At 41.0% G+C, this 14,675-nt stretch overlaps 2 protein-coding genes across 5 annotated transcripts in view; both read left to right on the forward strand.

The window, feature by feature from the left end:
- ehbp1l1b (EH domain binding protein 1-like 1b) overlaps nt 1-2,134 on the forward strand; it is a 31,001-nt gene extending 28,867 nt beyond the window's left edge. For all 4 annotated transcript variants that reach the window (XM_074672961.1, XM_074672962.1, XM_074672963.1 and 1 more), the window contains 5 exons: nt 25-145; nt 335-434; nt 518-591; nt 965-1,079; nt 1,187-2,134. In XM_074672961.1, coding sequence (XP_074529062.1) covers nt 25-145; nt 335-434; nt 518-591; nt 965-1,079; nt 1,187-1,274 — 498 coding nt within the window. In that variant the 3' untranslated portion in view covers nt 1,275-2,134. The remainder of the gene's footprint in view (nt 1-24; nt 146-334; nt 435-517; nt 592-964; nt 1,080-1,186) is intronic.
- Nucleotides 2,135-2,837: 703 nt separating this feature from the next.
- LOC141792054 (CAAX prenyl protease 2-like) lies at nt 2,838-6,238 on the forward strand. The gene is made up of 7 exons (XM_074672817.1): nt 2,838-2,903; nt 4,747-4,830; nt 5,109-5,187; nt 5,294-5,461; nt 5,601-5,672; nt 5,854-5,916; nt 5,997-6,238. The coding sequence occupies exons 2-7, from the start codon at nt 4,771-4,773 to the stop codon at nt 6,224-6,226; spliced, it is 672 nt and encodes a 223-aa protein (XP_074528918.1). The 5' UTR covers nt 2,838-2,903; nt 4,747-4,770; the 3' UTR covers nt 6,227-6,238.
- The last annotated feature ends 8,437 nt before the right edge of the window (nt 6,239-14,675 follow it).

The raw sequence follows: 14,675 nt of genomic DNA on the forward strand, positions 1-14,675 counted from the left end.
GTGTGTTGTTGGGCCTGTGGTCAGTTTCTACAGGACACCAGTCAGTATGTGCTGAGTGAGCTAGCGGCTTTGGAGACGGAGCAGAAGCACATTGACAGCAGGGCCGCCGTGGTGGAGAGACGGCTAAGAAGCCTCATGGAGACGGGTTAGTCACACAAGTTATACCTTTTAGCTTTTAACTGTGAGTCCAACAAAACAATGACGGTCACAAATTTGTCCATCATTTTTCAGTCTCTCTACACACTTTTTTGCCTGGCTATCAGCACCTTGTCTACTATTTTTTTTTACTATAAAGACATATATAAAGTTTGTTTATCTTTTTCTGTTTCTTCAGGGAGTGATCGTGATGAGGAGGAGAGACTTATCCAGGAGTGGTTCACTCTGGTGAACAAGAAGAACGCTCTGATACGCAGACAGGACAACCTGGAACTGCTGTGAGACCTCACACAGGCAAACAGGATACACATGTACTTACTCATAAAGCATATCTTACACTGAATACTCACTGTTTCTACAGGCAAGAAGAGCAGGATCTGGAGAGGAGATTCGAGCTCCTGAACAGAGAGCTGCGGGTCATGATGGCTATAGAAGGTGGGTGGCAAACAGGAGTGGATATCAGTATAAAATACAATTTCAGAAATTTACTTTTAAGCATTTGGGTGGAGCTTATGAAGTGGCCTCTCTAGCTTTTGCAAAATGCTGGGAGTAGTAGCTGCTCCTAAGTTTTTAACTCTTGTTGACCTGTCGCTTATCTACTCCATATTTCATATTATTTTGCAGATTTTTTTTATATTATTTCAATGTTTTTTGGTTTTATCTTTGCTCTTTATTCTTGTATTTCAGTTAGTGTTTTGTACACCAGAAATAAAAAACGTATCAAAGATGAAACTAATGAAAAGATCATCAGTACTTTATTAATGTCATTGACTCAATTATAATGAACTTTTTGTTGTTTGTGGAGCAGACTGGCAGAAGTCATCTACTCAGCAGCAGAGGGAGCAGCTGCTCCTCCAGGAGCTCGTGTCTCTGGTCAACCAACGTGACGAGATTATCCGAGATATCGACGCCAAGGAGCGAGGGTGAGTGCGTGTGTGTGTGTTAACTGTGTGTTTTTGTGTGAAAAAACTTACAGCTTTTAGCTGTCTTTCAAATGACGGATTTGGATTAACGACTTTGCTTTTCACAGGGCGCTGGAGGAGGACGAGCGTCTGGAGCGAGGTCTAGAGATGAGAAGGAGAAAATATAACAACAAAGAAAAATGTGTCCTGCAGTGAAAAAATAAACACATTTTCTTGCAAGTGTGTAGAGTCCTACAAAACAACTCTGTTAAATCGTTTTTTGCACACAACTAAAAGAAAACTTTAGTATTTTCCATTTTCTGGTGCCTTTTTTTCCCAGAGAGTGATTAACATTCATTATGAGAAAATCTCATGGGGAGCTAAAGGCAGACATATTTGTCTTCTTAGAAAGTGTTTTTATTATTTTAGTTTTTCCTATCTTTAAGTATTATTATATGTCTGTTCATATTTTTATTTATTCAGATGATGTGTTCTACATATATTACGTTTGTGTGTGTGTGTGTGTTTATTCCTCTGCGAGTTTGCTTTAGAGTAACTGGTGTTTCCTTTTCTTTTTGTTCAAAGAGATTTCCTCTTGACATTCAGTTGTGTTACTCTGAAATTTAACCAAATTCTGCTTTGGGCGTAGTTGTTCGGTTATTCAAGAAATATTTGGGGATTTTTCTCAGCATTTCAGTTTTAGATATGTCCACCCTGAAAGCAATACATATTTGGTTGATACATTCAGAGATCCTTTAATGATAAATAACAGTAAGTCATGAGCTGGACTCAAACCTCAGACATTGAAAAGGTGTTAGATCTTTAAAATGTTAGATAGTGAAAGTTTTCTTCAGATTTAACTGTTTTGAACTCTGTATAAGCACAAAGAAAGTCAATGTGGTTCAAAGTGCCTTTAATGCTGCTGTGAAACTCACAGAAATGAATGTTTCCTTGTTGGTGTGTCCTTCGACTGCTGTATACGATCTGTTTGAGACACGCTCTGCTTCTCGCCACTACTGTAAACCTCTCACACACTGTATGCCTGATGTTTTTGTCTTTATTTATAAAGTGAAGATGTGATGACTGATGAAGAATACTTAGTAATATGTTGAAGAAAAATAAATATTGGTTGGTTGCATAAAGCTGTGGATGTTTTTGTGTGCAGTATGTTTGGATGTGGAAAGCATCAAGTTATTCACCTGTAGAGTAGCATGTAAGCCTGTCTGTGTGTGTGTGTGTGTGTGTGTGTGTGTGTGTGTGTGTGTGTGTGTGTGTGTGTGTGTGTGTGTGTGTGTGTGTGTGTGTGTGTGTGTGTGTGTGTGTACGGTAGAGTATTAGCTAATCAGCTTGCCTTTCCTCACTAATCTGAAATGACAGAAACAAATCCAAAGCACAATGAACCTGCGTTAGCTTTAGCTTACCTGAGGAGCCTCCTTTATCTCTATCGCTACCTCGTTCCTGCCATGCTGGAGTCAAACCATGACCCCGTTAAAACACAGGAGGACAACACCCCTACAAGCTGTGGTGTGTGTGTGCTGAGCTGCCTGTTGCTCGCGTGTGTGTACGTTGGCAGTTTGTACGTCTGGAGAAGCAGCTTACCCAGGTACACTAGTCTGCAGCACACCTTAGTCAGAGCCCTCAGACCTTCATATTAAATTGTGTGTGTGTGTGTGTGTGTGTGTGTGTGTGTGTGTGTGTGTGTGTGTGTGTGTGTGTGTGTGTGTGTGTGTTTATGGGTGCAGAGACCACCCCAGTGTAATAAAGCGTCGCTGTGTCAGTGTGCTGCTGGTCTCTGCTCTGTCGCCAGCTGTGGTGAATGCCTGGATACACTGGGCTGATATCAGGGTGAGTACACAGAAAGCCACTGGCCACTGGTCCTTTTGTTGCTCCCCAGTTTAGTTTTCCTGTCCTTTACAGAAGAAATAAAAAACATCTTCTAAAACAGTTGGTAACACTGAGGAAATAACTTTTACTTTGGCTTCCATGCATGTCAGTATTCCTTCTTCCTGCACATTAAAGTATTTAAGTTTGCCTCTCCAATAAGTCAGAAACAAACCCTTTAGGAGCTGTGAGGAGTATGAAAGTGATCTCAAAAATATGCCTGATCATAATCCACACTTAAAAATGAGATTAGAAGCAACAATATCGCTGGTTACAGGTTATTTTAAATTGCTACTAGCTTCCCGATGGGGTCGACCAGGACCGGATTGAGTTACGGCAAGTCTAGGTCTCTATGACAACAACACACTGGCTGAGGAAGTGTAGTAGGAAGAAAAGATCAAACAGAGATCTGTGTTTTATCTCTGCTGAAAATGATTTCTATGACTAATTTTGTAGTGATGGTGGACACAGGAGCCTAACAGAAAAAGGACTGAAGAGCAGAAGAAAGCTAAATGGGAGAGTGATACAGCCTGAGCTAAAGGCTGGTTGAGGTTATGTTAGCTCTGCTTGGTAGATGACTGGCAGGACATAACTAACCAGGATTCACAAACGTTACAAATTATGGACATGCCACAGATCACCGGGCTGCCAGCTGCGCTAAATATGAACAGCTACTAAACTACAAACTGACAGTGTTCACTTGTTGTCACATTAGCCTACAGATACCTAGAGCATCGGGCTGCCAATGTCACAATTTATAGCCGGTTGCTACAATGTCGGCTTGATGTCCTGTTTCAAACTGTAGCGCTATGTAACTCTACTGATAAATACCTTTCCTGGGTGCGTTGTATCCAGTAAAAAAGTTATGTTGAACAAAGAAAATTTATTTTGATCCGATCTCCATTTAATTCCAAAACAAACACAAGCCTTGCTAAAATTATATACAACAGTGTGCGGAGACTCCCGGCCACTAGGTGGCGAGGGAGTGCAATTAAAACAGATCCTCCTCACAGCATCTTTAAAGAGAAAAAAATGTTTGATTGTGTTTCTGTAATCTTATGGCAAAAATAAGACCTTACAACCATTAAAAACTTTTCTAAGAGAATTTAATTCCAGCATTGACTTGTAGAGTTAGGTATCAAATCAAGAATATTTCATTTTATAATAGCTTCTTACTTCTTTACTGTGGGCATGTGCAGAGCTTCTGGTTTCACCAGGCTGTTTCAGTGCAAGGTAGCAACCCCACTTCTTCACTAGTCTTCATGTGGCACCTCTCTTTTTTATTCAGTTAGGACCACTCCTGTCAAAAAATATGTATATGCAATAGGTTAAATCAGGCTCTGTTCAAGGGGCTCACTGATCCTGAGGCAGGGAGAGCATATCTCCACTCTCTTTAATGTTATACATGAAATACCAAGGCAAGCAGAGCGGCAGCAAACACCCCCAGTTGTACTGAACAAAGTGGGTATCAGTGGCAATCAATATGACACTGATGAAACCAGACATAGCATAAAAGAAAGTGCTGGCTTGGAGGTTGGTCGTAAAGCAGTTTTTAGGGGCTACTTCGATGTAGATGTAACCTGCTGAGCTATCAGCTAATAAGGGCTGGTGTTCAGAGGAGCAGATGTCGAATAATTTGCGTGTTATGTGAACAGATCTGACCTTTAGGGTTAAATAAGCTTGAAGCAAATCTCTTTCTCAAAGTCACCTAACCCTGACTGTCCAGGTGAATGACAGTTGTCCTTACCTGTCCTCATAATCACTGAAGGTTGATACTGAGTTTAAAAGTCACATTTTGTCCCAGCAGATCGATGTGTCTGTGTGGGAGCTGATGGGAGTTCGTTTGGAGGGTCTGGTACCTGCAACCATACTACCCCTATTGCTTACTATGGTATGTCATACAGTGCCAACACATTTTAACTAAAAAGAAAAATTATTTGCTCTTTTATTTGTGCTCCTCCTAACCAGTTTTAACATTTTCATTGTATATCCTCTCTGTAATAATGTTTCTTTATAGCCTCTATTATATAGCTGCAGTTTTCAGACATATCCCATGAGCATGCTCAAACCACACACCGAAAAAAATGCTTCCTGTAATAATATTTACATCATCCTCTTTATGTACCTCCACTGGTTGTCATAAACATTTTATCTTCTTCTACACACCAGGTGTTTTATCTGGGACCTCTGGTTCATTCTGCCATCGACAACCCTAATGGCTTCACTGGGGAACTGCAGTCTGCCTCCAGTGAGTACGGCTTAAAAAAACAACACAGCTGGAGGGAGTGAATGACTGTTTGTAAGCATTTGGTGATGTATATGTCATCATAAAGACCTGACTTTTATTGTCCCAGATGTTCAGTCTTGGAGGCTGTGTGTGGGAGATGTAGTGTGGCTCAGGAACCAGGTGGTGGCACCAGTGACAGAGGAGCTGGTGTTCAGAGGGGCCATGCTGCCTATGCTGGTGCCCTGCACAGGACCTACAGCTGCCATCTTCACTGCTCCTCTCTTCTTTGGTGTTGGTATGGGAAACAGATGTCAGGTGGTAAAAATCACATCAAACATCTGGGCTGCAAGATTAAATTACAACAGACCGATGACCAGTAATGCACTTGAAGTGTTGTTGCTATGGTTCATAGCTGATTGTTGGTTTTGTTCCAGCTCATTTCCACCATATTATTGAACAACGGCGCCTCCACAAGGACAGCATGAGAGTCATCCTCCTGGTTTCAGGTCAGTCAGCTGACAAAACGTTAACTTAGAAAGCAAAGCTTGTTTTTGTTTTGATTGCAAAGCTGCTGGGAGGTCTATGACAGCTTTGCAGGATTGTATCAGGATGTGGTAAATAAAAAGTTTAAAGTTATGAACTGATTCACAAAGAAAAACATGTTTTTTCGGGGTTGTTCTTTTGCAGGGATGCAGTTCTTATACACAACTGTGTTTGGTGCCTTCACTGCCTTCATTTTCATGAGAACTGGTGAGAAATAAAGTCACACTACATTGAGTTTCCATGCGCTCACACCTCACACCTCTTTAAAGTGTAGTTCCTCTCTGCAGGTCATATTGTGGGTCCAGTTTTGTGCCATTCCTTCTGTAACAGTCAGGGCCTCCCTGACGTCGGCTCTGCACTTCGGCACCCTCAAAAACCAGCCCTGCTTATCTTATATGCCATGGGTTTGCTGCTGTTTCTTGTGCTTCTCTTCCCACTAACAGACCCTGTCTTCTATGGTACCATTCCCGTCTGCAACCTAGCTCCCCCTCCGGCCTCTGTATGCCTGATTTGGTGAAATAAAATACACACCCACATTTTAAAACCCTGTTTCTACTCTGAAGTTCATTTTGAGTTGAGTTTTCAAATAAAGAAGTATTTTAACATAAAGAGAGTGTGTGCATTTACATGGTTAGAGTGTCTGTGTGCATAAGAAATGAACAGTTCTGGCTCTGCAGACATTTCCTGCATGGTTGGAAATATTTCCTACTGTATTGAAACAGAACACCAGGACAACTTTCCCCTGGCAGAAAGAAAGGTGTGCGTGTGTGTGCGTGTGTATCTGTGTGTGCGTGTGTGTGTGTGTGTGTGTGTGTGTGCGCGTGTGTGTATCTGTGTGTGTGTATCTGTGTGTTTGTATCTGTGTGTGTGTGTGTGTTTGTACATGTGTTTGTGTTGGAGAAAAACAGATGATCTGTGAGTGCAAATGATTAAAAAGGGATGGAGGGAAAGGCTGACATAGACAGACAGACAGACAGACCACAGAGGGCCGAAAGAGACAAAGGAACCAAAGTGGAGAGCAACAACCATAAAGTGACATTATTAGGAAAAAAAAAATAAGGCAACAAAAGCCAGACTTATGAGAAAGGGCAGTCACAGCCAGAAGTAACCACAGCAATTCCAGCTGGGAGAAGGAGAGAAAAAAGAAGGGAGGAGGAGATGAAAAATATCAGGGAGAACAGAAAAGTCAAACTTGAAGTGGAGGATGGGGGCAAACATTAGTGTGTCCCAGAGGAAATTCAGAATGTGGAGTAACAGAGTTGGGGCACTAGAGGGGATTTGGGGTCAGTGGAAACACAGGAGCTTTTAGGAGCTGGGGGTGAAAGGTTGTGACTGACATGTAAGATTAATGAGACGGATTGATGAGTTAATTACAAAAAGAAACCCTCAAAGCCCAACGCTGAGAAGACTGACTTACTTCACATACCTTTTTACATCTTTATCAACAATTGTAATGGATATATGTTTAATGTCCGAATAAGGTTAAAAGGTTTCCTTACACTCAATATTTTTACTTCTAAATCAAACTTCTTGCAAAGCTTGGGATCTGGATCCTTGAAGTCACCTTCCTCCAATTATTACCCTGAAAAAATATACTGGGGGGGGGGGGGGGGGGGGGGGGGGGGGGGTCCCCTTTCATTTGGAAAGAATAATTTTCAAATTTTGGAAAAAAAAAATACTTATTTACTTTTTTCTAGGGCTTTGATAAAACAATTGGTAGCACAGTTTAGCTTCACTTAACAGGGTTTAACTGGGTCTCTTAGCTTAACTATGTTTAACCTAGTGTAGCTCAGTTACATTAACAAAACTGAAAATCTAAACTAGATGTCAACACCATTGCTTTTTCAAGCTTCTTTGTCCATACAGGTGTTTAAGGTATCCCTAAGCCTCCCGTAGACTCCCAACCAACTCCATCAACACAGTGCAGCTGTGTCTTTCAGTGGGTGGAAAAATCTGGTTCCCATTAGGAAACAGCTAGCAGCTATCCTTTGTCAATGAGTTGTCATATAAATCCTATCAAGAAACCAAGTGTTTGCTGGGCCCAAACTTTTACAAACTGCAACCACAATGTAAGCGAAATTAAACAGAAGCTAAAGTATAGTATGTCATATAATAGAAGTTAAATAATATCCCAAACCTGAGGTTCAGTAATATCTCAAAAAGAAACTAGTGGACACTGAATAGCTGAAGGTGCTAACTCATAACAGAAGTGAAAGGAAATTTTAATACAAAAGCAGGAAAAGGAAGGATGTTATAAGACAGAAGCTGAAGAATATCCTAAACAGATGTTAGATAAGTTGCTAATGGTTAGCTGAAAACAAATGCATAAGAGTTCCCCTAAGCAAATGAAGAATTATGTTGTTGCTAGCTTAGTTCTTCCCTAAATTATGACACAATGGAGTTTATAGTGTTTTAAATTTGTTGTATCTGTTTAAGAAACAGCACAACAAACACCCCACTAGTTAGCTTCAGGGGTGTCAGTGGTTCTTTGGCTAGCCTTGGACATGCTAGCCGTTTCCTAAGCTAACTAGCCTCTGGCTGTAGCTCCACATTTGCACTGTAAACATGAGCAACGTCAAACTTACAGTTACAAAGTGGGGCTCAACTTCCAGTCCTTAAATGGATTAAGGTGGGTGTTGCTCAAATCTTTATTTATAGTAAGACGGACTGCTGATTTCTCATCATAATCCCCTCTCGCTACACTTCTACTTTTCACCTCTTGTTTTGGGAGCTCTCCAGTACGACAAAGTCTTCAGCTGCTTGGCTGCCGAGAGTTTAGGGAAATCGCAGGACTGCTGTGGATCAACTTGACAGCTTGACAGCTGCTTTTTGCAAGAAGCAACTGTATTACCTATTTACCTCCTGAGTGTCTCTTTTTCCAGAGGTGAACACTGTGAGATCAAACCTAAACAGTCTCAAATTCTGCAGCCTCCCTCCAAGCCTTCCAGGTGACCGCTGAGTTACTGTTGGGAATGTGAAATGAAGCACGCAGAGTAACTGAGAGCAAGAAACACAGACTGTTATTTGACTGCCCTGCACATAAGTAGTCTGTGGTTATGGGGAATGATTAACCTTCATGTGCTGATGCTGAGTCAGGCAGTTAACTGTTTCTCTGCAATTTGTTTTTTGCTTTAAAGAGGCATGCTGAAAATTGAGGTGAGGTCACAGGAGGGATGTGGATGTGGGTAACAAATATGTTGTTTAAAAGAAAAAGACCTGAAAGAACACACAGAAATGTTGCCGAGAGCAGTCAGACGTGAGGTAGTTTATCTCAGAGGTCCTAAACATCTGACGCCAGTACGTCTCTGCTGCTCTGCTCAGCCATTGTGTCCTTAATCATTCTTTGTAACGTTGTCATCCTTTCTTACCATTCTTAATGCATTTACCATTATGTCCCCTCTCTGGAGGAGTATGACTGTATCACGAAAGACGGTACAAAGGAGTGTAAGATGTCTGTGTGTAAATGTGCATGGCTGTGTCTATGGAAAAGCTGAGCAGATCATCTGGTAAAGGAATAATCTGTCAGGAATTATCCTCACAGAGAGCTCGCTCTGTCCTTCTTTCTGCCTCTCTTTGCAGTTCTTTAGAAGCAGTTTTCTGGAGCGTTTCTTGCTGAGTTTCTGTTTGTCTGTGGTTTGTTTATGCATGTGTGAGTGTAATTGCAGCCCAGACGATTGTGGATTTGTGCCACCTGAGCCTTTGTTGATCATGTTCCTTGTTTTATCTTTCTCCATAGCTAAGAAATGTTTGTCATAAAATGAACTCAAATTTTCCATCAGTGACATTTTTTGTTTGGAGGAATACAATTAGCTGCTAAAGAGAAAAACTTAGATAAGAAAATGAACCTTGCTGATTTGAAGATCAGGAGTTGATGTCTGCGTTTTTTCTTGGCAGCTCCCAGGTGTGAACATGTGTGAAACCAAGCATGAACCAACAAGGATACGGCTGAAAGCATGCTCTGTAAACCAGTCCCAGGTTAAATAAAGGTTAATATAGGTCACTTGCCTTATAGACACAACTTACACAAAGTTTCAACCCGACTATCCGACAGCTACCACTAAAAATGTCCAAATTCTTTCAGCTGATTGTTCAAGTAACCGTAGACTTCAACTGGCAAGCCGATTATTCCTTCAGGATTAAACTTTTCAACAGAGACCCCGGTCTGCTCAGATATTTGAGGTGAAGATTTGTTGACAGTCTGGGTGTGGAATGAGGTGATCATGTCTGCTATGAAAGATGAAACATATGGACCTTGTAGAAGAAGGGGTTGAAAAGTATCATCTTTTTCCTGCACTCCTCCGAAATCACCAGGAATGCCTACACTCCATTATTTAACCACAAGGCCGCAGCTAATTGCTTCAGTGTGTGACCATGTGTATATGTGTGTCTGTGTAGGCTCTGGTGTGTGTGTGTGTGTGTGTCACAGGACACCAGCGGTTGGGAAAAATGAAGGACTGACGTGTCCTTCTGTATTTGATATGGCAGAAAAGCTTAAATGAGCCTGAATGCTGCACGTCTTCTCTCAAAACAGCAAGGGCCGTGAAATGCAGTTTCCTAGAAATTAGTAGGGGGGTTGTTGAGAAGTGGCACTCCTTTTTTCCTGTGTAACTCAAGTATAAAAAGAAAAACCTGTTCCTGCTCAAAGAAGAGGATAAAAAAGTATGAAACTTGTAAAATATGTCACTGTCTGGACAGCTGGCTTGTTAAATTTGACGTATAAAACAATGCTACAAGGACTGACTTTAAAGACCCCTGACTTTTCCTCATGAGGCTGAACGTTCTGGGGGATTTAACAAACTGCCTCAAAAGCTACCGAAAGCAATGACTCACAGTTTGTGAAGACCTTCATTGTCTGAAGAGGGGGAGCCCTCTTTATTTACCTTCTGGGATTTATAAACCCACTTGTCAATAAATAAAAACTGATAGTCTTTGATCAGAAAGCTACCTTGGTCTATGAGCTATTTAGCGCATGCTGGCACATTAGATCTCTGTGGGTTATTTATCATATGAGATGTGTTATTGCGTTACATCATTTTGAGATAACAAAGCTAATTTTTGGAGTTGTTCAAAATAGTTTAATTAATTATCACTGAGTGCATTGTCACTATGATAACTGGGTTTTAGCTGTGAATGGAAAATACTGAACTCAGTATTAATACTGTGTGTTTGTGACCAACAGACGCAAACAAGACCGTCCAGATTAATTCTTTTCTGTTGATTCATGTGCTCTGCTGCACTCAGATAAGCAAATTTACATGTACATTTTTTCTGTTGAATTGGAAGACATTTGAAATATCACATTTTGTCAACAGGGATTACCAAAATCAACACAACACTAATGACTCTTACCAGAGATTCAACAAGGGAGGAGGGATTTTCAAGAAATTTGATAAGGGCATTCACAATAAATTATGATGCAAACAAAACATTGCCTTAGGATATGATACAGTACGGTAAGACACAATAAGATACACTAAGACATGTGATAATATAATTTTGTTTTTAAATAATTCAAGAAAATTCTGTACAGGACATTTTGAGTCGAGACTATTCAATGCAAGATGATTCAACCCAAGACATGACACGACATGATACTACACAACATGACACAAGACACCACAAAACAACATGATACAATACAGTTACATCAAGTTATAATACGATACGATAAGATACAATACCATGTAATTCGATATGATGCATTATGTTGCATTACATTATGATACAATACAAGACAAGATGCTACAAGAGTACAGGACATGAGAGAAGATGACGAGACTTTAGACAGGACCACAATGTGACACAAAACAACACAAGAAAACACATGATGTTGTGATGTGTTAACTTGCAATGAAACACGATACGATTCGATTACATACTTTTAGACTTTAAGATGCGATAAGCTACAAATGACATTTCGATGCAATATGATGCAAGACAAAATAATATGACGCCATACTTTGTCAGCACAATTTATACATGATATATGAGATTACATTACACTGGCTATTCAATTGTTTCTTATTGTATGATGGAATACAATGCAACACAAAATTATACATCACAAAAAAGACATTACAATATGATATGTTATGATATGATATGATATGATATGATATGATATGATATGATATGATATGATATGATATGATATGATATGATATGATACAATAGATATGGTGCAAAAACACACCTACCCTACCATACCATAGCATACCATACCATAGCATACCATACCGGGCCATAACGCAACGTACCATACCATACCGTAACTTACTATACCATACCATACCGTTAACCATAACGTACTGTACTGTACTGTACTGTAACAAACTGTGCCGTGCCCTTCCGTGTTGTACCGTACTGGGCCATACCATACTGTACCATGCCGTGCCGTGCCCTGCCGTGCTGTACTGTAGCGGGCCATATCATACTGTACCGTGCCGTGCCGTGCAGAACCGTACCGTACCATGCTGTACTGTGCCATACTGTGCCGTGCCGTACCATACCATGCCAAACCATACCATACCATGCCAAACCATACCATACCATACCATACCATACCATACCATACCATACCATACCATACCATACCATACCATACCAAACCATAGGATGCCATACCATACAATACAATATGACACATTATGATATGTGACACAGATATGACAAGATACGATTTGAGGCAGGATATGATGCGATATGGTTTGATATGATGTCATGCTATCAGACATGTTATGGTGCAGTATGGTATTAAAAAATGCAACATGTCACACCTACATTAAAGTAATCATTTCATTTTTTTTAATTATTATTCCAACTTTGAAAGTGTTGATGAACACTGTTAAGTTTGTGATGTGGTCAAACACACACACACACACACACACACACACACACACACACACACACACACACACACACACACACACACACACACACACACACACACACACATTACTGTTACTTACAAGGTAATTTCAGTTATAACCCAGCTTGAGTGAGAAGAACCTTTCTGCCATTATGAATCTGAATGCCAATGCTTTGGGGCCTCAAATTAAAGAAAATCAAACCAAGAGCAGCTTTTCAGCTGTGAAAAAAGAAAAAAAAAAAAAAAAACACAGAGAATTTGTGTGAAACAGAGAAAATGAGAGGTTTAGTCCAGCTGCCTGAAAGCTGGAAGTTCAGAAATATCAAATCCAGGAATGATATGTGGCAAGTGGTGAGGAGTCAAGGAAGTAGGGAGAAGGTTGTGACCTAGGAGATGGGGAGAATAAAATCAAGAGCTCTGTATGTTCCATTAGAGGTCTTTAGTTTGGACGATAGAGCGGCTTTCAGGTACTGTAAGTACATTAATGTGAAAAGGGGGAACTGGAAGTGCAGGGCTATGGAAAGAAGAAGTTTCATCTGCTCTATCAATTACATTTCTGGTATGTGTCTCAGGGGGCGGGGCTGTCTGAGCAGGAGGACGGGTCAAGTGGCCTGAATGATAGGATAAACAGAAGGAGAGTGGGAGGTTTGGGATAGAGAGTTGGGGGTCTGGGAGAGAGATTGCTGACTTTGGAGTCCAAATAATGAGCCAGAGGGGGAGTAGTAAGAGATGATAAGGGAAGAGAGGAGGAAGAGGATGCAAGAAAGGAGAGGAGGGATGAGGGGGGAGAAAGAATAATACTGAGGGAAGGAAAGGAGAGAGAAGGATAGGGGTAGGCCAAGAAAAAGAAAAGTCAGAGGAGGACAGGAGGAGGAGAAAGAGGAGGGGAGCAAGACCAAAAGGCTCTTTAGGTTCTCCGGGATCCTGAGGTTTGATGTTTGTTCTCAATCTAGTTCCGATAGTTGTTACATAACTGGAAAAGGCTGCTGAATAGTGCAACTGTATATATTTTGTGTGCCAAAACCAACAAGAAGCCGCAGCCAGACAACTCATCTGCAGCACACAGGAGAAAAAAAAAAGAAGCTTGGACACACACTGATACAGCTAATAACTGATGCAGCTACACACACATAGCTCGACTTTTCCATCTCATCACCCTGTGGTTCAAAGCTGCAGCGGGTTTTTAAACATGCATTAAGCAGTCAGTCCACATTAGACCACACATGAGAAGAGCTGCAGCTTTTGATAATGACATCAAGCTGCCTAAATTGTGTTTTGGCAGGTCACACTTTCCACACTGAAAAGTGTGATGAGCCTTTATGTGATGAACTATTGTGTGCTCAAGCAATTTTCCTCCTCTAGATTGTGTTTGGTTTACTTTACAATCTGCCGCCCAGTTGTTTGTCCCGGCTGCTTTAAATCTGTAGCAGTTAAACCAGGGCTTAATTGAATCCTCTAAATCACAGCAACTGGCTTCCTTCATTGGTCCTTGGCTTTGCTCGCCACAAGGAGCTACAAGGGAAAAAGATCCTATTTTTCTTTGGAAAATCAAAACTCAGCCTTTGACTCTGCACCAGGCGTACCATTCATTCATGGCGGACGGATCATGTGACAGCAGTGGAGGTACCCCAAAACTACACACTCCTTTGGTTCCCCAGCCACTGAGAGGTCAGGCTGATGCACATCTGGCATTTCCTGTTTCCTCTCCTCCATATGCCCCCAAGTAGTAGTCTGTCTCTCTCTCACACACACACACACAGATACACACACAGTGAAAAAAATCTTTACACTAAGACATCTGTGCCCAAAGTTATTGTATAAGAGTGATGATGATGCACACACACACACCCACGCATATGGTCCAACAGGTATTCAGATAATGTTTCCATTAGGCTGTAAAAAAAACCTTCCAGCTGGTGTAGACTGGCTGAGAAAGAGAGAAGAGAGGGGGTGAGAGGAAGAGAACAGGGTGATGATGGCTTGCATCAAAGATTGAGATTAAGGCAGGATGAAATGACGAAGAATAAATAAAAGACATGTAAAAGATGGAAAAAAAAGTTCAGAAAAGTCAAGGATAAAACAGGAGTAGAAGTAGTAG

The sequence above is a fragment of the Halichoeres trimaculatus genome, unplaced genomic scaffold (assembly GCF_033239565.1).
Source record: "Halichoeres trimaculatus isolate MK-OKI-2021-1 unplaced genomic scaffold, fHalTri1.1 fHalTri1_scaffold_6, whole genome shotgun sequence".
Classification (NCBI taxonomy): Eukaryota; Metazoa; Chordata; class Actinopteri; order Labriformes; family Labridae; genus Halichoeres; species Halichoeres trimaculatus.

Bases quoted from the DNA above. Each gene is read 5' to 3' on its own strand.
- LOC141792054 (XM_074672817.1), top strand. From the start codon at position 4,771: ATGGGAGTTCGTTTGGAGGGTCTGGTACCTGCAACCATACTACCCCTA. The intron at 5,673-5,853 runs GTCAGTCAGCTG...GTTCTTTTGCAG, and splicing joins AGTCATCCTCCTGGTTTCAG to GGATGCAGTTCTTATACACA. The intron at 5,917-5,996 runs GTGAGAAATAAA...TCCTCTCTGCAG, and splicing joins CTTCATTTTCATGAGAACTG to GTCATATTGTGGGTCCAGTT.